General features: G+C 36.8%; 1 protein-coding gene across 4 annotated transcripts in view; it reads left to right on the forward strand.

The window, feature by feature from the left end:
* NPAS3 (neuronal PAS domain protein 3) overlaps positions 1 to 23,735 on the forward strand; it is a 605,022-nt gene that overhangs the window by 415,691 nt on the left and 165,596 nt on the right. For all 4 annotated transcript variants that reach the window (XM_054068725.1, XM_054068726.1, XM_054068727.1 and 1 more), the window contains one exon: positions 5,173 to 5,262. In XM_054068725.1, coding sequence (XP_053924700.1) covers positions 5,173 to 5,262 — 90 coding nt within the window. The remainder of the gene's footprint in view (positions 1 to 5,172; positions 5,263 to 23,735) is intronic.

A 23,735-nucleotide genomic window follows, 5' to 3' on the forward strand; every position in this document is an offset into this window, starting at 1 on the left:
TGTACGTCTGAGTCTCACTTTCTTCATGTCTACCACTTTGACTTGCTGGTATCATAGGATCATTAGGTTGGAAAAGACCTTTGAGATCATAAAGTCCAGCTATACCCGTCCACTACTGAATAATATCCCCAAGCACTTCATCTACTCATCTTTTAAATACCTCCAAGGATGGTGACTCAACCACGTGCCTGGACAGCCTGTTCCAGTGCTTGATAAGCCTGCCAATGAAAAAGGTTTTCCTAATGTTGAATCTGAACCTCTCCTGGCGCCACTCGAGGCCATTTCTTCTCATCCTGTCACCTATCACTTTAGTGAAGAGACCAACACCCACCTCTCTACAACGTCCTTTCGGAGAGTTGTAGACAGTTGTAAGGTCTCTGCTTAGCCTCCTCGTCTCCAGACCATCCCAGTTAATCCCCAGTTCCCTCAGCCGCTCCTCCAAAGACTTGTCCTCCAGCTTCTTTGCTCTTCTCTGGACACGCTCCAGGACCAAAACGTCTTTCTTGCATTGAGGGGCCCAAAACTGAACACAGTATTCGAGGTGCAGCGTCACCAGTGCTGAGTATAGGGGCACAATCACATCCCTCGTCCCGGTGGCCACTTTGTTTCTGATCCAAGCCAAGATGCCATTGGCCTTGGTGGCCACCTGGGCACACTGCTGGCTCATGTTCAGTCGTCTGAACGTGTGACAAAGAAAATCATATATCAATCCTGTCTAGCTAGTGTAGAACAGTTTTCAGGAATAGAAAGCTACCTCAATAAATCAGATATTTGCACGTCTTTAAAGCTTTTATTTTACTGTTTCTTTTAAGATTTCATTCTCTGACAGCTTTGAAGAAAGCATATAGATTTCAGCATGGTATTATGATAAATCTTCTCGAGGAGGGGCAAGCATTAACATTTGTGTTGGTTCTTTTTCATCTTAATCCAACCTTTGTTAATAATCAGAAAATTCTACATAGTGGGTAAGAAGATGTAATTAACCCTTTGACCCCAGAATCTTAATTGGCGCCTGTTGAAAACAGTGGGCAGTTAAAAAAAAAAAAATATTAAAAAGTAGCCTGTGGTGATTGAAACAGCATAATACATAATGATTTTCTGAAATCAAAAGTACTAGGAAACTTCATCTTTAATCACATTTTGCATAAAACCAGTAAGTGTAGGTTTAAGCAAGAAGTTGTCAGTCTTCTTTAAATTGGATTGTGCTCAAAATTGGCATTTGGGGTCACCCTGACCCTTTTTCAGCTGCCACAATAGATAGGACTGAGTTTATGACAGTCAACTTCATTTATAAAAATAAAAAATAAATTAACTGAAAAGTATTTTCCTAACAGAAGATGCTCTACCTTTACATTCGTGGCCTCTGCTTCAATGAAAATACGACATTTTATGAAAAAACTGTTAACTTTGCAGGCTCTGTTTCTATATTATAGTTGATGATAATTGTGAAACATCTGAATCCTATCTGCCTTTGAACTACAGTGAAGCCGTTGAGAAATTCTGGCTGGAAATTACACTGTGGCACTCATTTTAGAAAAACGAGAGAGATATGAAAGCTGACTAAATCCAGTACCCTTCTCGTATTTACTGTGTCCTTAGCTATACATAGGTAATATGAATAACGCTTCCGGAGATTTCTCATTAAAACGAAATTGTTTGTAAATAGGTGGTATACAGTGTATCACATACTCTTCTTCGGTGTGTAACATAACCTTTGTTGTGTTGCCTGCCACCTCCTCTGGAGTCTGCTGCTCTCTTGGCGTGCGGAAAGGACACACGCTTGATGAAAAATTGAAAAATTTCAACACGCATTACTTAAATAATAAATATTCATAAATAATACCTATGAATAACGAATGAGACAGTCCTTCAGAACTACAGTTTGACCTGTATAAGAACAACAACATTGTCACTAAAGTGGTCCATCTCAGCCTTTTCATACTGGTGGGAGGAACTGCCTTGCATTGGAAGGTGGCGGTTTCTCCCCCTATTTTTGTTATAATTTTGCATAGATATTAGGACTTGTGCTTAGTACTTGGAGTCTTTATTCTAATGTTTTTGTATTTTGGGCATGGAGGTAGTTGGCTGTTCCGTTAGCTATTAATCAGTGGCTTTTTCAAATTACAATTAAATAAGCTTATTGATTTTGCTCTATTGAACAAAATGCTGAATTTGGTCAATACTTGTACCCAAGCATAATTTTAGGGAGGAGGGAAAGGAAATAGAGAGAGAAGGACTGACCACAACCTGGTAGTCTCAGTTGGCATAATGAACTAATTTTATGGTCCGGGAAGTGACTAATCACAAAAGGAGTTGTGGGTGGGCTGCATTGGCCCTGCCAGTCCATCAGTGGTGCCGCCTTAGCACCTCCTTGTAAAACTGGGAGGCAAAAGTAAGGAACAGTCTGCCAGAAAGAAAGAGGAGAAAAGGGTAAGCAATTAAAACTATTTAACTGAAAGGAGAGAATCAGAGACAATGGCACGAAAAAGTAGCGACTGCTTAAGATGTCTAACGCTTCTGACTTTAACCGTCTTCCCAGTTGCTGATGACTTTCCAAGCTTCAGCCATGAGCGCCGAAATGTCTTTGTACAGTTGTGTTGGTCTGAGATACTTTTTTTTATTTATATTTTTCTAGCAAATCTGGTTTTAGCCAATTCCAAAACAACACTAAGGAGAACATTTCTGCCTAATAAGAGCTTAAAGCTTTGAACTCGTGTTTCATTAAGATGCCTGAATTTCTAAATACGATGATGCGTAGAGAAGAAGCAGGAAAGGCATCGGTGACTCAGATAATTTTTTCTTTTTGCTGTTCTTAAAAACTCTATCTAGACATGCCAGATAATTACACAGTAATGCAGTGTACTAAACAGAACAGACCATAAATGTGTTCCAACTGTATGTAGCTCTCGAGTGAAATAGCGAGGGGATCGCACGAAAAGCTTGGATGTGTAAAATCTGAGAAAAGTAAAGTTGTTTTTGTATGATGCAAAAGTAACCTGTGAAACTGCTTTCCTCAAGATATCATTGAGCCAAAACCATAAAAGGATTAAAACAAAAAAATCTTGAGCACACCAGTTATAAAAAATAATTATAAGAAATAGCAGATATGGTAGTCATGCCAACTAGTAACAACCTGAGGTTAGAAAGAAACTTCGAGTAGGCTTGTCGTTACCTACATAACCATTATGGATATTTCAAATATTGTTCTGAAGCATCTAGGTACACCCTGTCAGACCTGGGAAAACCAACCACTGCAGATGGGCCGTAAGTCTGATTCAGTTTGGCAATTTATTTTCGCTCGTGGAGAATGGCGTTCAAGCAAGAACATATATCGGTGGCCAGGGCATCACAGTGACGGTTCTTAGTTTTATTTCTAACAAAAGACTAAACCACTTTCCTCAAAGGAACATGGTACAGAGCATCAGGAAAGCTTAAACCAAGACCTTTAAAGTTTTACTCTTCTGATCTTTCTGTGATGGGGAAAGTGGATAGTAGCAAAAGAAATTATATATAGTGGGGGAGATCAAATGTGAAAAGGTTTTGATTGTCCTCGTGTGGATCTAAGTTCGAATTTCACTGTTCCAAATTTTCCACCTGTTATGGATGTTAAAATTCAAGAAACTGATGTTAATCATTTGAAAAGAAATGATGATGATTTATAAGAGGCCATAAATGGCTTGCATAATATAAATGTTTTTACATGAAGCAAATCTATGCAGATTTACATTTTTATTAATTCATAAATATAAATTAGTCTTTCTTTAATGCAGTGTCTTTAGTGAGAGTTTGTTTTCCAGTATGTGGTTTATTCTTTTTTGAAAACACAGATTTTTGAACTAATTCCACCACCTACTACATCAGAGAGGGGTGAACGCTTGCCAAAGACAAATTCTGACCAGTAGCGTGTTAGAAATTAATCAAGAAGGAGAAGAATGGAAAAATAAGACCCCTCAGAAATCACTGTTTTGTATTTGAAAAGCAGTGATATTATTATATGAATTTGTCATCATATATCTGCATCAAATTTGTGTGCATTTCTTATTTTTTCTTCCAAAACCAGATTGATCGCTCAAATGCTATGGTTATATTTTTACTTTACATATGCCTTTACCCCAAGGGGATGTATGGGATGGGTTTTTAGGGGATTGTTTCTTGTTCATCCCAATGTTTGAGTTATTTTTTTATTCTCTTAGTTATTTTAGCATTCTTAATTTGTGGAATTGTGTGATTTTACTTTTGCAATAGTGAATGCTTGTTTACGAATAATCAGCCTCTTAAAAAGCAAAAAAGTAAAGACAAATATAGTGCATGAAAGGTAGTTTCTTCCTAGTGAAAATGTGTTCTTATTCCTTGAGGTATATTTCCGTCTTGATGTGCAGTGATTTACTCTGTGTGTCAGTTTAGACTATAGACCTTTGTTTATTAACTGCACTCCTGTTTCAAAAGGTATGAATTAATCTGTGTAGTTGTAATTTGATTTTTGCAGTTAAAATGGAAACCACATTCAAAGACTTGAACCTGTCGAAATCTGATCTGGACTTTTACATCAAAGGGATGAAATTCGTAACATATCTGTAGACTTAAACTGTAAACATATTTGACAGTAATCTGCTGATTGGCTTTGTTTGTTGTCTCACAAAAGGAAAATGGTGTGTGCGTGCACAAGTGTATGTGTGTGTGTAATCCTCAATTAATTAGCAAATTATTGAGGTCCATAGTGGTTTGAGTGATGGCAGGATTTTATTTTCTTGGTTTCAGCTTTTGGAAGTGTAAATTTTCTGCTTTGGTTCTGGAGAATGGAGGGGATCTTCTTATGTACTATTTGATAGGAAGGTTATTTGTTTTCCTTATGTGTTTCTTCCTGTGAAAAATTGAAGAACATTTTATTTTTCTATATTTCTTCTGTCATGCAAATGAGATAAATTTTCTACAGTGAATGGCAGATGCAAGCATGACGATAAGTCTTGAACTTTGTAATATACTCATATGCTGTTTGTTAATATGTAGACAAGATATAAAGAATTGTCTTAAGGATTCAAATGAAAAACACTTTCATAGAAATCAGAACATTTTGCTGAAATTATTCTGTGATGTCTTTCTTTGAATCTATTTTTATCTGGAATTTAGTGGTTTTTATTAATCTATTCTTTTTTTTTTTCCCTTACTCTGTAGTCCCTGGATGGATTTGTATTTGCACTAAATCAAGAAGGAAAATTTTTGTACATTTCAGAAACTGTCTCCATCTATTTAGGCCTGTCCCAAGTAAGTACATGCTTTTGATTCTAGAACATAACTGTGTGTGATGCGTTCTTATGTTTATCATTCTCAAAGAAATAATAATTGATTTCTGTATTTTGTATGGATTATTGCATTAGTTATTTAAATTCACATCTGAGAAGTAATAGAAAAACTTATTATCGGTATTGGATGTTGAGAGAAGACGAACTTGAAAAAACTTTTTTTGCCATGAAGGATCATTATTAATTTATTGAGAACAAATGAATTTTCTTTTCTCAGTTGTTTTGAACTTTAAACCTCTATACCTGATAGGAAGGGGACACACTAATAGTACTTCCCTTGTGTCCTATTACTGGATGTTTATGGAGTACCCTGCATTATCCAGGGAGCTGACACAATGACAGGGAGTCATTTGGAGTCAAGAAATCCTGAAAGAGACCATTAAAATGTCTTGCAGGAAGGGTTCCAGCAAGGACACGTTTTGCTGCTTTCACAAATGCTCACTGATATGAAAAGAAAAATTTATGAAATACAATAGTTTGATTTTTTTTGTTGTTTTATTTAATTGTTGACTTTTTTCAAAGATGAAACGGCAGGACGAAAGTGAGGGGAAAGCTGCTTGTTGATGCTTATTCCTGATGTCACAGCATTCACAAATGTTTGGGAAGGACAGCTTCTTTCTGCTTGTACTTAGAAATGCAGCGGAAAGATTTTGCATGATGGTTTTCAGAGTAGGATAATCTGTTGTATTGCAGTCACCCCCGAGGAGAAAAAGAAAAAATGAGGTGATATTTATTTCAGCTCCTTTAAATTGGGACCCATACTGCTATAAGGAGTACATCAACTGTCAGTTTTGCTGCACCCCAACAACAGTGAAATGGGAAATTTTAACATTTGGTGCAGAAAAAGACTAATTTTAAATATTACCTGGTGCGAATCTGAATACGGGTTCATTACCTCCTCAAAGAACGTGCAAGCAGTTAGCTGTAATAAGTTCAGTAATTGTTATTTTTCTTGCTGGCTTTAGCGAACCAAATGATAGAAACGGAAACAGAGCTGTTTCTAACTCGTATCAGTATTCCTGTCTTTCATTATAGTCTCTCATTTTGTAATAGACTTTAATCCCTGCCTTAGTCTGTTTGGGAGTTCGTATCAAGAATCTCAGATTTTGAAATTGGTATGCCACCATGTTTCTGATACAGTAAAGAATCAGAACTTTAATGTTTATTATTGTCTTATGCTCATATTAATCTGTTTTATGCATCATATCCAACAAAGTTTAATAAGCCAGTAAAGAAGAAGGATGGATAATTAGTTTAAGCAGGTAAATGATAATTAGGAAACTCCTGAAAGGCATCCATTATACACTAGCTTAAAACAAATTTTACAGCCCTGGTTAGTGGTGTAATCCAAATTCTGTCAAGGCAACTGCATTTTCTGTAATTGAGATGTGTATGTTTGCTTTGCATAACAGATGGCTCTGTATGCTTAGACTGATAGCTAGGAAAATAATAATTGCATTATTCTGGCCAAAAGAATATTAGCTCTTGGGTTTTGGCCATTTCAGTCAGTCCTCCTGCCAGCACAGCATATGCACATATATGGATTGGATTTTCAAGGAAATTGATGCATCTGGAATAGTGTGGCCATCTGAAATATCATCTGTTCAAGAAAAATTTGGCTTTAACCCTATGCTAGTCTCTTGTTAAAAGCACTTTCTGCCACTGTCTTTTTAACTATATGAGTTGGTAAATGTTCCCTTACTCTGAGCTTACATCACGCTGTTAAGACTTTACACTTGATCTCGATCCCCAAATACATTTCAAACAAGGGTTTAGATAAATAAACTAATTGCCTTTGTATGTTAGAGTATTTGATATATTACAGCAAACCTTTCCTTGCATTCACTGCTGAAAGTGATGGTGGAAAAACTACTGAAAATCATAACCAGGACTGTGGACTTTATTGCAATAATAGATGAAAAATACTGAGATCTACTAAAATTTCTGTGATTTTTGCTGCTCTTCTCTTCTGTCTTTATGGAGACATTTCGTATTTTTTAGACCTACTGTATTTATAGTTTTAATATATTGTTTTATTTGTATAGTATTATATAGCTTGGTCTCTTAATAATGACAAAAGAAATGCTGTCGCTACTTGTTACTAAATTAATATTCAAAGTGTTACTTGTTACAAAAAAATATTAGCAAGAATATCCATAAAACCATTTCTCAAACTATACATGGAAATACTACTGTTTGCACAAGAAACACCTTAAAATACTCATCCATTCTGAAAGTCTGGAGTAGTGCTGTGGGATACATGTGATGTTGCATTTCTTGCACTGCAGGTAAACATTGATGAGTCCTTATCCAACTTATATATGCTTATATAGAAACTCTAGGTAATTTTGTGCTTCAGAAAGTCTGGATGTATATTATAAGTATTTTTATTTGAACCTTCCTCTTCAAGAGCTGTCTTTGCTGTCTTAATTTCTAGTCAAATGGCTTCTTGGAGACTTCATCATTGTTTGGTTGCATTTTTTATCTTTTTTAACTAGTACATAGGGAAATAATGTAGACTGTATTTTATACTTGTAGGGTAAAATCTCGTGTCTCTTAGGCTAAAGAAAAACTGTCCTTGTACCAAATCTCAGCAAGTGAAAACATTTTTTTCACAGAACCTTATTTTTCTCTTTTTTGAACACTGAGAAGCAGTGGTACAAAACAAGTGGATGCTGATGTTCTAAGATAGCTGCAGGGCTAATAGTAAAGAAATCTGATAAAACAATCTCTTGGGATGTAGCCTGGCAGTGATGATTATTCAAAGTTACTGCTGGCAAAAATAACAGTATATTTGGGCAGTAAATAAAAATCACAATAAATACTCTTTCAACATTTCAACGAATGTACCTTGCATGTAGACACCCATAGATATCTGTGTTTTGAACACAGTATCTTTCAGTTAATACTAACCAAGGATTTTAAGTTAGTTTGGTAGACATGGATTTTAGAGCACTTTGCGGAATTGCACTCAGAGCAGCTTCAGAGAGAACAGATGCATTTCAGAGTAGAGGGAAAGACACAAAGTTAGCTGAAAATAATGAGTGAGAGAAGGAAGAAAATGAAGACAACAGAAATGGGCCAAAATCTCTCAGTTATATCCTTAATCTGTACTAGTTGTCATAGCTCAACTTACTTGGGACAAGCTGAAATATTCCAACATGCTTTCCAGTATTCAATATTTTCAGGATAACAACATGTAGTATTTGTTGGAAGATCCAGACATGTCTAGAAACAGAGCCAGGATTTCTTCCCTGGGTTGGACGACATAACCTGTGATTGTGTAGCTTACCCTCTCGCCAATACAAACAGCTTTTTACACCGCACCTCTGTAATGATGTAAAAATAGTTTGTCTTCATATATATATCTATTCTCTGACATTTTCCAGTTAGCAGGTAATTTTTTATGTCAGGGTAACTGCAGTCTTTTTTAATACCCAGTCCCTGACTGCCTTTTAGAAATGGGATGAGATTTCAAAAGTAGATGGCTAAAATAAGTCACCATGTCTGGACACTGAAGAGGCGCTCGAATCATTCCTTCAGGCACTTGGAAGTCAATATCAGTTCTTAGCAAAGAGATTTCAATCCTTTACGGTCTCTCTGTTTGAGACTTTGGCCAAAAGTATGCTGAAACACAAATAGTAACAAATAGGGAGAAAAATCTGTCCAGAACAGAGGATAAAATTGTCAGACATTGGAGGTTCCAGGTTCAGTGGAGAACACTATGGGCTGTTAAACTGGTGAGGATACTTTTGCTTTCAGGAAACAAGTTCTTAATCACCTCTCACCAACAGTTGTACTCAACGAGGATATTTATGCATTGTTTTCCCTCTGTGAGGTCCACACCTTGAAGTGAAATATTCCCTACCTCTGTTCCTACTTGTCCAGGACACAGACCAGGTTTGCAAATTGGTCTGTTGTAAAGAGAGCTCAGTAAAAAGGAGCAGTGCTGCTACAGACATAATAGGAGATAATAAGAGATGAAGAAGGGGAAAAAAAGAAATTATTGAGGTCTTGTCTTTTTTAAGGCAAAAGTAGGCAAACCCAACAGGTGTACTACATGCATGCTGTGTTACTTGTAGCATAGGCTGTCTCCTTTTTTTTTTGGCTTTCTGTGCATTTGTTCTATGAAATGGCAAATAAAATTATAGCTACAGCACAAAAGTACAAGGTCAAATAAATGACAGTACTCAGTCTATTTGTGAAGCTATTCTGAAAAGGAACCATGGTGCCAAATGTGGTTTATTTGAATAATAAAGAAGAATTAGATTCCCCTGATAACTTGGCTGAGGGCCAATAAATCACTGGAGGTTAAGAACGCTTTGCAACTGCCATGTATTTCTTCTGCTTTTACGAAGCACAGCCCTCAACTGCTACCTGTTTTTCAATGCAAACCGAGTTGAGGCTAGTAGATGGTTAAAGGATTGCTTTTGTGCTCTGTTTGCTTAAAAGTAATGTAAAGCAGTCTTGATGCTTGCATTCGTTCTGTAAGTTCTACCTTATTTCCCCCATACCATTATGTAAATAAAAAAATAGTCATTAAAAAAAAAATCAAAGAAAAAAAAAAAAACCAAAAGCCAGGAACTTCACAGAGCAACTACATTTTGGTTTAAGTAAATCTAGACAGTAAACAATAGAGAAAAGAGCTTGGGTTTTTTTGTTGTTGTAATTTTTCTAGTGTTATGTATTTAAATAGTAATGTGTAGAATATTCGTTTTGGCTCACGTAGTGAATTGGTGCATTAGCATTGATAGTTCCTTAATAGTCTGTCCCCTTGAAAAATTGCTAGATAAAAGCCTGGAAAATTCTGTGTTGGTCATGTGTTTTTTAAAGAAGTTTTTCCTTAATGCTCAGCATAAGAAAGTTAATTTACTATTGTCTTTTATGCTCAGAGAAGTGAGCGAGAGGAGCTCTGTTGAAATAGAATAGCTCTGAGGATTTTGAGAGCAGTAAGAAAATATAAGTATCAAAATAATTCAGAAACAGTACAAGGCACGGTGGCACATTATCAATTTACAACATTTAAATTGATAAATGCTTGGTGGTGAAGGCCTACAAGGGCACTTTGAAAAGCAAATAGCGACCTGGTGAAGAAATTGATTTTCCCCCCTGAAAATGACTGCATGATGCATCATTTGACTGCATGCTGTCCAAGTGCTTGACAGAGATAATCTCAGCAATCCCACGGGTGACCTTATCGTTCTCACCAGGGCAACTTTGTCTAGGTTCTGACTTTGTGCATGTCAAGGTTTCTTCAGGCAGGATCCTTAGGGGGAAAAAGTTCCTCTGTTCGATCCAGATATTGAACCACTCTTCAAGGCACTCCCCCACCCCAAAAAGGCGAGCTTGTTTCTTTTCTTCATAATTATGAATGAACTGAACAAGAGAAAATATCTATAGACACAGTGTCTTTGCTGAAGCCGTTATTGTCTTTTCAGTGCAGCTTGGTTTAGTTCTTAAAGGAGAAAGGATACCTGCCATTAGAGGTTATCAGACACAGTTGAAAGGCTCCAAAATGTGTGGCACTCTTCTACGTAACAGAAATATCCTGCCTGCTTTCTTCCTTGCGCTCACTGTTCACAGCTTTTTTTTTCACTGAGGAAAAGATTTTGCCGTTGTCACAGTATTTCACATCAGCGCCTAATAATCTTTTCTTTATGCCTTTTTTTTGTTTGTTTGTTTAATCCCTATCCCAGCCCAAGAACTTTTAAGACGACTCGAGTGCAAATGACAGGCTGACAGAAGTCCTAAACATCAACATCAATATGCATAATTTTGCATAGTCACTCTGTAACAACCTTCATTGTGTGGTCTTGAAGTGATCCAAAACACTTAAGTCTGTTTTAGCTGGTTATTACAAAACTTTTGCTTAGCGCAGAGGAATATATTTCCCAAACTGTGAAGAATAAAGACATTCAAAGATTTGCAGGGTTTTTTAAAGTACTGCATATAACAAATAAACTATTTTTCATGTGCAGTTAGTAATTGTTAATTATAATTACTGATTAGGAACGTATCGAAAGCAGCAAATGTTATGCTCTGTTTGGTACCCCGAAGCTTCTTTACCCACTGCCTTTGACACCCACAGTTCACCATATTCAACCTCTTTTACCTTTTCCTTTCATCCACAACATTAATTCTGAGCGAACAAGACGTGCTTCCTTGCTTTTGACAAGATTTGCTGCAGTCTCATGCGACAAAAACCCAACACTCATTCCAGATTCAGAAAGTAGGATTTATAACAGCATTTTAATTTAATGTTGGATGTCGAACATATAAAGAGATCACAGTAGTACTAGAGCTGAAAATTGATGCCTTTTTTATTAGTGTCCTCTCAGAAGTGGGTGAGCCGCTGTTTGTGCAATGGAGCACAGAGCACCACAGTCAGATGAATGAGGATATGCTATCTGCAAGGAATCATATTTCAAACCACTGTCTGCTTCTATTGATGTGCTCAGAGTTGAAAGGTTATGCCAGTAAATGCCATCAGAATTTTCAGCATTAGAAAACTGTGGTATAATCCGCTGACTGTCACTTTGTAGTCAGTCCAGATGCAGCGTATAGTGATGCTTTACTGATTTATTTTTTTTTTTTAAACTCGAAATTAACTTATTGTTAGATCACATTGTTTTGCTTATTCTTCTGCAGCGTGTTTAAATACAGCCGGCAGTATTGTCTTACAGGCTCCGCTGAATATAGCTCTCTGTTGAGTTAACTAAAGAAATCCAGAACGACGTTTTACATGAGAATCATGTTCCCTTTATTTATTCTTTTGAACATATATTACCAGCCATTGAGGCTGAAACATTGAAAACCTTTATGCAGAAGGGATTCTCTGGTTGAAACGAATCGCACAGATTCTCCATGCAATAAAATATAGCCTCATTGGTTTAATGCTCGAAGGCTGAAGACTTTTCATGTGACTTAATAATACAGTTGATGTTAAAAATGAGATTCTTATAATATATTTTCATTGCAGTTGTTAACTCTTTCGGTGCTAAATAAGTAAGACTCAGAACATTAGCAATCAAATCGTTTGCTTTCTGATGGGTGCAATGTTTTCAGATTGTTTTAAGAAAAATATCTGAGGAAAATGGTTAAGGCAATTTAGCTATTTTACGGTTGTCTTTCCTATTAAAGCAAAGACAAAGACTTTCCCTGAATTAACATTCACATTGTCCAAATTTGCTACAAAGTAGTTTGGTATCTTTTTTGCATTGCATTGTAACATATTTGTGTGGAAGTTGGAGAATATTCTATATATAGTCACTTAGTTAAGCAAACAGCTGTGGAATAATTGGGGGAGAAAATCAGATACTGGTAGGAAACATACAAGTTTGGCATAAATATATTTTCCATGCTATCCTGGCACATTAGAGATGGGAAGAAAAAAACTCAAAAATTAACTAAGTATTTTACTTTTTAAGAGTAAGGTCAAAAAAAGGCGTTCTGCGGGTGAGTGATCAAAATTTCATTTCTAAAAATAAGTAAATAATAATTAATAGGTTTTGATTAATGGTAATGCTTTTGATTGCATACAAAATGCACTGATTCTAAAGCCTGATTCTCTTTTACATCCTTGCTTGAGTCAGGGCAAGGAAAACCCTGACTCAAATATTCTGCAGTGTATGAAATTATTCAAGATTTGTAGCAGTGAAACAGTATGGGTTCACTTTGCTGAATTCCCATTCCAAGCATTTCAGAAAGGATGGACAAGTCAGAGAAACTCAAGATTGGCTTAAGTTTATGAAATAAATAAAACGATGCCTGTATCTATTTAAAACAAAACAAAACCAACCAACAGTCGCTGAATAGACCTTGGCTAAAAATAACCCTGCAAAAATAATTAAAAGAAAAAAACTATTTAAAACTCGGATCAGTTCAGTGAAAACTTCCACTGCAAATCCTCACTGACAGTTCTACCAACTTAGTCATCCAAGACGTTGCATATGAAAGCTCAACATCAGGAACAAGCAGCGCAGAACGAGGATAGGAGACATCTCTTAATCTGTTTTTTGCCAGCATCTTGTGTTGTTACAGCCTCAGTCAGGGCTTTACACACCCCGTTTTCAGTCAAAGGTAACAGAGGAGTCCTTTTCTAGGAAGAAAGGATTGGTAAGAGTGAAACATTCCAAAATCTGTGGAGAATGTCCGAAGAGTTAATGTGGGATCTAGTCAAGAGAATCTCCAAGTCAAAGGCTGATGGTGCTCAATCCCCAAAGTTTGTAGTGGAAATTCAAGACAATCGTGTCCATGTGCTCTTACAGTGCTATTCTATATGCTTTTGTCACTCTCTGTTTATCTTGAGCATTAAAATAGACCTATGCTGCCTTAGTAGTTTAACCACACATTCCTTCTGGTGTTTGAACGTGGATGCCATCCAAAACTCCTTCCGCCCACGTTTCCAGTTGCACAGAGGCTGACACCAGCTTCCTGGTGCAGTTACAAATATGGGAGAGAGTGTACCTAGGCTGATTTCTGCATTTAGTGGGCACGGGGAAAGATGATCAGAAAACTTGTCAGACTTACTGTGAGCCCATTCTTTATCTCAGTTGCTCAGCTGAGTTCCTCAACGGCATTCACATTAGAAGTTCTTTCTGCTGTTTGTTTATACCTTTGGAACTACCTTCATTAATTCTGAGTAACTCAGCTCCCCCTGGAAACTGTTTACTTCTTATCCTCATTGCACTGCCATGGAAAGACCCTAGGCAGATGAATCCATAGTTTAATAAACGTAGCCAGCTTAATGCCCTGGTACAAGCTATGCCATCAGGATCTGCCGTCAGGACCCATCCCAGCACACAGGCTACTGTGGTTCCATTGAGGACATAGTTAAGTGGTTTGAGAACAGATGGAGCGTGCTCTAGCAGCGCTGGCACAGCTGAAGCCAGGACGGACTTCTACTCCCTTACTCAGAGTTAGAAATTTAAAGCAGGAAGGAAATAGAGAAATTACCTTCTTTCAGCAGTGAGGGGAAATTTTTTAGGAATGAGAGTTATCTTCCTCTCTAGAGACAGGAACTGTGTGCATATATTGGAGGGAGGGGGAATCAAAATAGTGTGAGTAAGACAAACAAAGGAAATGCCTCTCTAGTGTTGAGAAGACAGGAGGGGAAAGGCAGGGATTGAGAAGACAGGAGGGGAAAGGCAGGGAAGAGGTGCAGCACACTGCCCCTCCTCAGCGACTGAGTATCAGAGGTGTAAGAAGACGTGCTGCTGCTTCCACACCAACGAAAATATATTTTGCCATCCCTTGATATTCAGAACTCATGTCCCAGCATCAACTGACTGGCTTCGAGTTATTAGATACATGTGAATATAGTATTTTAAAGGGCTTATTAACATTCGGTGGGGGAAGGGGTTGCAGCCTTTATGGCTTTATGTTTTCAACTCTTCCTTTTCCATTTGCTACCATGAACGGTAGAAGTTTACTTTTGTATCTAAGAGATGTCTGAGACTTTCTGGGAGTATCATGATTCTTCAACCAAGCCTTTGAAGCTACAATCAAACATGATATTGTGAGGTTTGGCAATAGTAAAATAGAAAACAAGTTTCTCTAGTTGAACAGGATCATATGGATCCATAAACTAATATGGTGTATCATGCTCATTCTGCATTCCAGATAACTTTTGAAGCCTTTGCATTAATAAATCTGCCTTGTTCTAATAAAATGTATGACAGTATTATTGCCTTTATTAATTATTTTCTGTTTAAGATTCTGTCGCTGGGTCTTTTGGGTGGCAAGAGTATTTTCTGGGTTGAGTACTGATGAATTAGGATGTAGCCAGTATAGTGAGGTGTAGCTTTTCATACTGCATTTCAAAAGATGTCTCTTTTGGGACAGCACTTATTCATGCATAAGTAGTAAATACGAAAACATATACATTCCTGACTTTCCTCGAATGACAACGGAGCTATCCATGTGTTCTTGTTGAATTTCTTTAACGTATGTATAAGAAAGATACGATGAATATTGTAAATGTGTCTCTTCCACATATTGAGGCAGTGTGTATTGAGTCCTAACTTAAAAGTTTGTAGGAAGAGATGCTTATTTTTTTTTAAAAAACTCATTAATGCAGTTGGAAAAACAGGAGCTTTCCTTCCTGGATTAGTTTTTCCTGACCTGACATGAGTCTGATCCATAGGCTGTAAGTCAAGGGAAAGATTTCACAGGTTTTTGAATGGTTCTCATTTTACTATATATTGTCAAAACTGTCAACATGGTGCTTATGTTACAGTGGGAATAAAGAGATTTTCTGGAAGTTATTGAACAATCTCTCCGTCCCTATAAGCAACTGGTACTTTGAATAAAGGTGGCAATTTGATTACTCTTTTTTTTGTTCCCTAAATTGGTTGCAAGTTTTTAAGTAGTTTGGTCATATGATCATTTGATTTCTTTGTCCTGTCTCTATATATATTCAGATTGAGTTAACCTGAATCAACATTTTGTTAATGTGTTTTAAAGTATTCCTCCATTAATTGTAAGTACTATATGCTTTATTTACAGAAACTTTATTTGTTGTGTAGATGTTGTAGTGTCTAATCACTGAGAAAGATGCATTCCAAAGACCTGACAGTCTTCAGGGTCAGAGTGGTTATCTAAAACAAAGTAGTGGAAAACTTTTTCTATTGTGATAGGTAACATTTGATTAGTTGCATGTTTGAGAGGTGTAAACAATTATGATATTTTTATTTTAAAGCCATCTGTTTCCTATCTTCTTCTTCCCTCTATCTTCCTCATTAGCTCCCAAGTTCAATTTTGATGTATTGTTGCTTCAGTGTCCAGTGGCTTCCCATCGGAAGGCAATTCATGGAAAGAACTGAAAATAGAAAGTGATTCAGTTGCTGAAATGCACATAAGCACCAGTTTCTAGAAAGACCTCCACTAAGATGGGCTTCCCTTTCATGCTGATTGTAAATTTAAGGGTTTTTCTTTACTGCGCTTTGGGATAAATGGGTCTACAGAAAGAATTTCATGCACTTTAAACTGGACAGGCTGATGGGAGCTACTCCAGATATTTTGTTTGGCTAAATCAAAGCCGGTTCCTTACTACTGGTTCTTTTCTGCTCTTCTTTTTTTCATATCATTACATTCCTCTTGGTTTATCTGCACTTGTGACTGTGAAGAAAGATGTGCATTTGATGGAAGGCCACTAAGATACACAAATATTAAACAAATTATGCTTATTCCAGTCTGAGTGTCTGGGAGCTGTTTGGCTGATAGAAGCACTTTAGTGCTGTACCTAATTTGGACAGTGATGTTGTTAGTTCTGACACAGTCCGCTCTGTGTTCCCGTGACGTTCTGTGATAAACCCCTGTAGACTGGCAAAGTCTGCAGCCTCCCCAGTGAGGATGCAAACTCATGTGAAATAATAAGTGAAATTGGAAAAAATCCCAGATATAAAAATGTAACTTTTACAGCTCTTTAATTAAAATTGATATTGCGGGGTTTCAAGAGACTAGGAAAGGACACTGCCATTTTAATATGTTTTGAAAACTTTTCAATCAAGCAGACAAGAACAATCATGTAATTACTGGAATTCATTCAGCTTTTTAGTAAAAGCACAAGTCTTCAATCTTAAGTAGTATTTGTAGAAATTAAGGAACCTAAACTGAAGATATTCCTAAAATATCACAACTGCTTTGTGATACTAGATGATATGGACTATCCCTTCATTATCATCTGGGAGAGTGGGGAAGGTGCTTGAAAATAACATAGCGTCTTTTAAAATAAGTGTAACAACCAAATATTTTAAAGGACATTATACATACATACTTATATTTGCTATTTTGAATCAAGTTATTTATGTATGATATTCTTTATTAAGGCATTAGCACCCGTGTCATAGCAATATCAGAATTTGCATATAACCAATCAACATAATGAAATAGAAATATAAAACTCAGGGATTATTATAGTTTTAAATAAAATGCTTACCTATCCTGAAATGCAAATATCTATTCCTCGTATGTATAATTATAGTATTTCTATGATAGCTGATAATTTCCTGATTCTCTTTTATAGTCTCATTTAACTCGTATTTATTCTCTTGCATCTGTGGTCTTCATTCAACGCTGGGCATCTTACTGAGCTGTAATACAGGGGGTTTTTTTGGTTTTAACCTTCAAAGGAATTTAGTTGAGCAGATGCTACATTGAACTAGTCAGAGTAGAAAGGAAATGATATGGCTTTTAAAGGGCACATCTAGCATATCTACTGGGCTAAAGTAATTCTGGCAATGCTTCAAAGGCTATAACTTTTGATGGTAAAGTAGGTAGGCTATGGAATGAAATCACATATGGCAAGCTGTCAAAGTCTTCCTACACATTCAGTACATTTATATAAGTGCAAATGGATGCTGCTTAGATGGAGTTCCTCGCAATTTCCTGTTAAATCTGCTCTAAGATTATCTGATATTATTTGACTAAATTATCTGTGTAAAAGCTGAGGACAACTTTTATGATCAAATATTTAGAATAGTTTTTTCTTTTTGGTGAACAACCTGAAATATGAACTGCAATTGTATTAACACTTGGAAGCACAGGGCATTCAGTAATAGCAGTTATGGCAAAACAGGGATAACGAATTGCTGTATATCAACTTGAAGAGGACATATTTGTAGGTCGATGATGTCAATAGCTATAGTTCTCATAGATACCTCATTCTTACCCTTTTATTCTTGCTAATGCTAAGCAGACACAGTTTTAACTTTTAATGAGACTGGTGAATAAGAGAATCTCTTTTTACAATGGAAGAGAGTACATAGTTTACATGCGTTAGGCATTTTTCACCCTTCAAAACTTAACAGTAAAAACTGTTACCCTTTAACAAATGCTAACAGTCAATGATTAGCCACCTCCAATCACTAAAAAAAACAAACCCAGTCTTGTCTTCCTTATTACAAAGACAAGATTTTAAGCTTTTTTAATATAAAAAAAATTTGTTTTGTATAATGACAAAATGCAGGATACATTATAGGTGCAATTCACTCTGTAGCTAGGGGTATGCATGCGTACTTATATTTATAGATAATAAAATAATAGATAAAAATAATATGGAGAATAAAATCTGTGTGTAAATTGATATGGGTCTGTGTGATTGAAAGGGGAGTGTTAAGGTTGTTCGGACAAGCTCTTTATCTCTGTCCTAAGCTCTCCAACAATAGTAGGAAGTAAGGAATGTCCAGCTGCAGCCTTACAGCCCTGCTTGCATACATTTGTTCTCTTATTTTGCTCCATGAGCATCCTAAAGAGCTGTAGTAGGCTGGACCGTGTTTAGTTTTACTGGAGAGTGGTGCAACGTGGTTAGTCCTGTTGGCTGCTAAAGGTTGGAGTCTGTTTGCCAGGCTTGGAGTAAAATATGATTTGGCCGTTGAAGACCCGCTAGACAGACCTTTATACTCACGTATTTGGCCCTTCTCTTACACGTAGGTTTGGCAGCAACGTGTCTGCCCGTCATGGGTTTCTGGTTTCTTCCCCACCCTGAGACTCTGCATGCCAGGCATAGGTAATTAGCTCATCGAGTTACCCACATCTTGCAGGATCCAAGAGCAGAGAAGGAGTTCAGAAATGCCCAGCTTTGGTGAGGTGTCTGGCTTTTATTTGGGCCCGAATTCCTCAGCTGTAATATCACGACATACCTTAACCACGTCGTTCACCGTACAGGTTGCTACCTTGGCCCCTGATGATAAGCATGGATCACTGTCGATTGTAGAATTACATAGAGATCTGTTTAAGCAGTGGTTGTTTCCTCCGTGGCATATGACTCAGACAAATTTCAGTGCACTTTTACTGGTATGGCAAATAGCCTCTTGCTGGTATAAAGGCAACTCGGTCTGCCAGTTTCAAATCCATTTTCTGATAGAAACGAGAGTGTGATGACTTCTCAAAGAAGATCTTGCTGCTTTGCGACAAAAAAAACTGTCGTTGTGTCTAGACTGAGTGTTAGCTGAAATTTTCTAAACTATTTAGCCTGAAACAAATCTGTGTCCTAGAAAAATTTATTCTAAATACTGGTAAATTTGACAAGGTAACAGCTTTTCTGAAAATGATTTTCTGAGTGAAAACAAAAGGTAATGCTACAAGTTGTACATGTAGTAAAGCATGAGTAGAAGAAAGGATGAATATACCATAACAAAGGCTTGGATCCTGAAAACATGCACACGAGTTCTCATTGAAAGCTGTGAAACTAATGATGTGTATAAAGCTATTCAATTAAATCTTTGAGAGACCGGAGGTTGGACTTCTGAATTGTGTGAACTTTCATTAGAATCAGTGGCAATTTCACCAAAAGCAAAAGTTCTGGAGGGAAAAATGATGACCAAAAACTACATTCGTATTATTTAATTTGTTTCAGTAGTGAAAACACATTGATATTATGTATGACCATTTTATTTCTTTATGCCTCGTTTACCTCTATAAACACCCAAAGTCGATGCATAGATCATGTGTATCTGCTTGACTGTTTGGCTGATCAAAAATCTGAAACTACATGTTATTATAAAAGTGGGAAATAAGACTAAGTGTTTAACTGATTTGTTATACTGAAAGGAATTGCTGAAGTCTGTATGTGCTTTTGGTGTATGTATTTAAAGTACAGACAGACATCATCTGAATTTTAGAAACCTTAACTAAACATCTAAAACAGTAGTTGTGCCCAGGAAACAAACAAACCAGGGAAGAACCTATCAAAGCCCATTAGCCTCCTGTTGGCCCCATGCCAGGAGAACAGGCAAATTTCGTGTTGAATTGAAAGCTCGGTGTATTTGAACGTTGTGGCCTCAGGTGTGATAGAGTATTACAGTTTAAAATTGGGATCTTTGCTTAAAACAAGGAAAGTTTTGGTGTTTCTGTAGATCACTGTCCCAGAGGTAGTAGTGTATAGAATTGGACAAATGAGAAATAGATATATCCCAATGGTAATGTGATTTTACAAACCAAGTCATTACTAGACTAGAAACTTTATTATCGGTGGAGTATACATAGAACTTGGAAAAGATCAACTGTGACACCTCTCCTTTCAAGAGACTGATATTTATACCACATGGATGCAGAGAATTTAGTCTAAATCCACTTGATTTTATCCATGAAGTAACAAAAGGTTTCCTCATGTGGTAAGGGCTTGGCACAGTCCCTGAGCAGAAATAGCATAGATTAAACAGACTATCACTGGTCCAAAATATAAACACTTATTTTCCATGTGCTCCTTTGGCTCAACGGTGAGCAGCAAGCATGAATGAAAAATTACCATTTCCCTATGACGTGTTCTGTCATCTCTCCAAATCGTAGACAAGGTGCTCAAAGTGACTCTGTGCCGTGAGAGCTCAGGAGTAGATCGGCAAATTGAGGGCCAGGAATCCTCTGCTTCTATTCATCTTGTGAATAAATGAAACCGGGGATGTGGCCATCATGCACGTGTGAAACACTGATGTTACCCTTCCTGATATCTGCAGTTGTGTGTAAGACACAGGCGCAATTAAAAACGGCAGAAGTAAAGGCAAAACTAATTGCAACATAAGCATAATTGAATGGAAATGGAGAAAAGGAATGGTACTGCTGGTTCATATTCTGTAGAGAAGGCTTTCTCTCTCACAGATACATGAGTTTGGAAGCCACACTGCAAGTAGTTTCTCGTTCTTCACTGCTGACACATTTGCTAGGCTGTATTAATAACTCTTTTCAAGATTTTACTTAATAGTCATATGGTGTGATTTCGAGCTTCCAGCATGTAACACAGAGTTCTTCTTGATGTATGTCCGTTTGAGCTAAAGTATCTACCTCAGCAGTGAATTTAATCCCTTATGTTAATTTTCTGAGAGGTTATTAGAGTGTCATGATGTCTTTCAACCTCTACAACAATGTTAGTGCTGTTTTCTCTTTGTAAATGCAGTACTAAGGCATCTGTTTCAAATAACGAGGTTTTAAAACACAAGTAAAGATAGAATGATTTTATTTTAGTTTTCTGATCATCTTCTGGGGGTTCAAAAAGAAAAATAATGCACAATGATCACTTCTTGAAAAAAAGTTTAATTATCTACGTATATGCTAAAAATAGTATTGAACTATTGAACTTCACCTGTGTTCTAAGGAGAATTATCTTCCATCTTTTGAGGCTATATTACATCTTTGGGTTTATTCGTTTAGCGTATGTAAAATATATTTCACAGCCTTTTCACAATATGCTTTTTGGCATGTTGTGTTTTTCATATATTGAAACGCATTAAATAAACTAATATAAAAAATACTTAACTGGAGACAAATCCTCCTTTTATGTTGAGGAGTAACGATGTCTGCTGTTGATAGGAGGTGTGACAGTAACATGCACTGCTTGTGCGATTCAGGTTTTGCATTACGTGTCATAAACTGTAGAATTTATAGTTCTGTGTGAAATCATGACTTTAATTGTTTTGTTATATTTCAGTGTAAATTTTTCCACCCATTTCGGTTCAAGTAACATTCTCACAGAATACAGGTTTTGTACTGATATGATGTTTCCTAGCTCTAGGCATGGCCTGTCCCTACGACTGGCTGTAATTTACTTTTTGGTCTCTGTCGCCTTGAGCTTGCCTTCTGACTAGTTTGTTGAATGATGTGCTAATCCATTATATTTTTCAGACAAGTGTATCGACCAGTATAAACAGACTGGAGGGCACAAACCTAAATGAAAGCTATACTTCCTTGAGTCATTTAAAAAGCTCCTGCAGTGGTGGCAGCGCAGAGTAACTTTTCTCTGTACATTAAATGTAAAAGGGAAATTTCAATAAATAAAATGAAGATTGGGAGAGGGGGGTGGAAACGGAAGCTTTGTGAGCACGTTGTGCTGCTTTTCACATGGATGTATTTAGTTATAGGAAGAAGAGATGGATAATGTTAGTCAGCCACTTGAGAATGTGCTTCTAGATGATAAATTTGAGACTGAGCCCCAAGCGCTGCATTATTTGCCATTTTCCATTGTCCAGACACTCTTACAACACATGATACATGTTTGAAGTCATGTACTGTATTGAAACACTTTTATACAAATAAAGAATGGAGAATAACCTCACTATAGAACTGCCAAAACTGAGGGCAAAAGGTGCTGCTTTCTGATCTTTTTCTGTGTGAGAAAAAGGTAGATCCCAATACCAGGTCATGAAAAATATCCTCAGGAAATTTATCTTAAAAAGAAATATCAGGAGATTGGCCGACTTCTCAATTTCTGCAGCTGGTGCCAGATACTCAAGTTCCTACCTGTCAAAATGTGAATTAAAATTACAATAACAACAGGAACTTTTGGCTAGTAATTCAAATATAATCCATGCACACAAGCGCTATAATGGAAAATTGTGTTTTTCATTTAAAATTACAACTCCACAAAACTGTAGTAATCCCATAATAACAAGAAAAGGGATCATTTTCCCTTCAAGGCACGTATGATTCATGTTGCATGATGCCTGTTGCGTCTAAATAGTTAAGGTATGAATTACTAGAATTTCCATACAATTAAGCGTGACAGATTTTTAAAAAATCATTCCCTATATCTGTCCTGAAATGGGGGAGTCCAAGGAAGACAATTAGATCTTTCTTTCCTAAAGGAAATATTTTTTAATGTTTTTTTTTCTTTGAGTTTCCAGTTTAGTTTTAGTAGGTTGACAGTAAAACTGTCCGATTTCTATTTAATAATTCACTCTCAAGTTCTCCCCGTGCTTTTATATCACAGTTTTCACCTTCTTAACTTAGAAGGCAGCTTATTATCTAAAACTGTGACGCTTAACAGTCTTTAAGGCATCATATATGTTTCAAAAACGTTTCAGAGATCTGGTGTTCTGCTTTTTTTCAATGAATTGAAAGCTCGAAGTTCCCTCCCTTCACAACCCCAAATGCACAGATGACAGTGAGCATTTTTATCCGCTCTGAATCTGTGTTTGGGTTACTACTCTTGAACTGATGAGGTTTGCATGCTCACTTCTTCCAAGAACAGGAGCCTCCTGTCTTGAATTTATATCATTAAACCAGGAAATCATGATATAAATGACTGTTTGGCCATTGATGTCAGGCAGACCCACGTTTCCCCACCTCTACTTTTTGCTGTTCCTTCTCCTTTGAGGAGCCATAGTACTAAAGCTATGACTGTAACAAGCAACGGTGAAACCAATCATGCTAATTACTGTTAAGACTGCAAAAACTGGAAGGAGCAAGAAAAGCTTTGTCTTGGGTTTACTGAATAGTCAGGAAGTATTTATGGGGTTCTGATGCGTCTATACTTTTTAAGTTGAGTTATGTTTATGTTATCCCTTTCGGTTCAAAGAATTTTGTGGCTTTCCGAGTGTTTTGGCTGGTTTTTGTCATTCTTTCGTCTTGTAGAGCTGTCTTCGCAGGTTATTGGCATGAACAAGATACTGGCAGGTGTAGTCTTTCCAACTGGGTACCATTGTTTTAATTAGTGTCTGTTGATAT

Source organism: Cuculus canorus, chromosome 5 (genome assembly GCF_017976375.1).
Source record: "Cuculus canorus isolate bCucCan1 chromosome 5, bCucCan1.pri, whole genome shotgun sequence".
Taxonomy (NCBI): domain Eukaryota; kingdom Metazoa; phylum Chordata; class Aves; order Cuculiformes; family Cuculidae; genus Cuculus; species Cuculus canorus.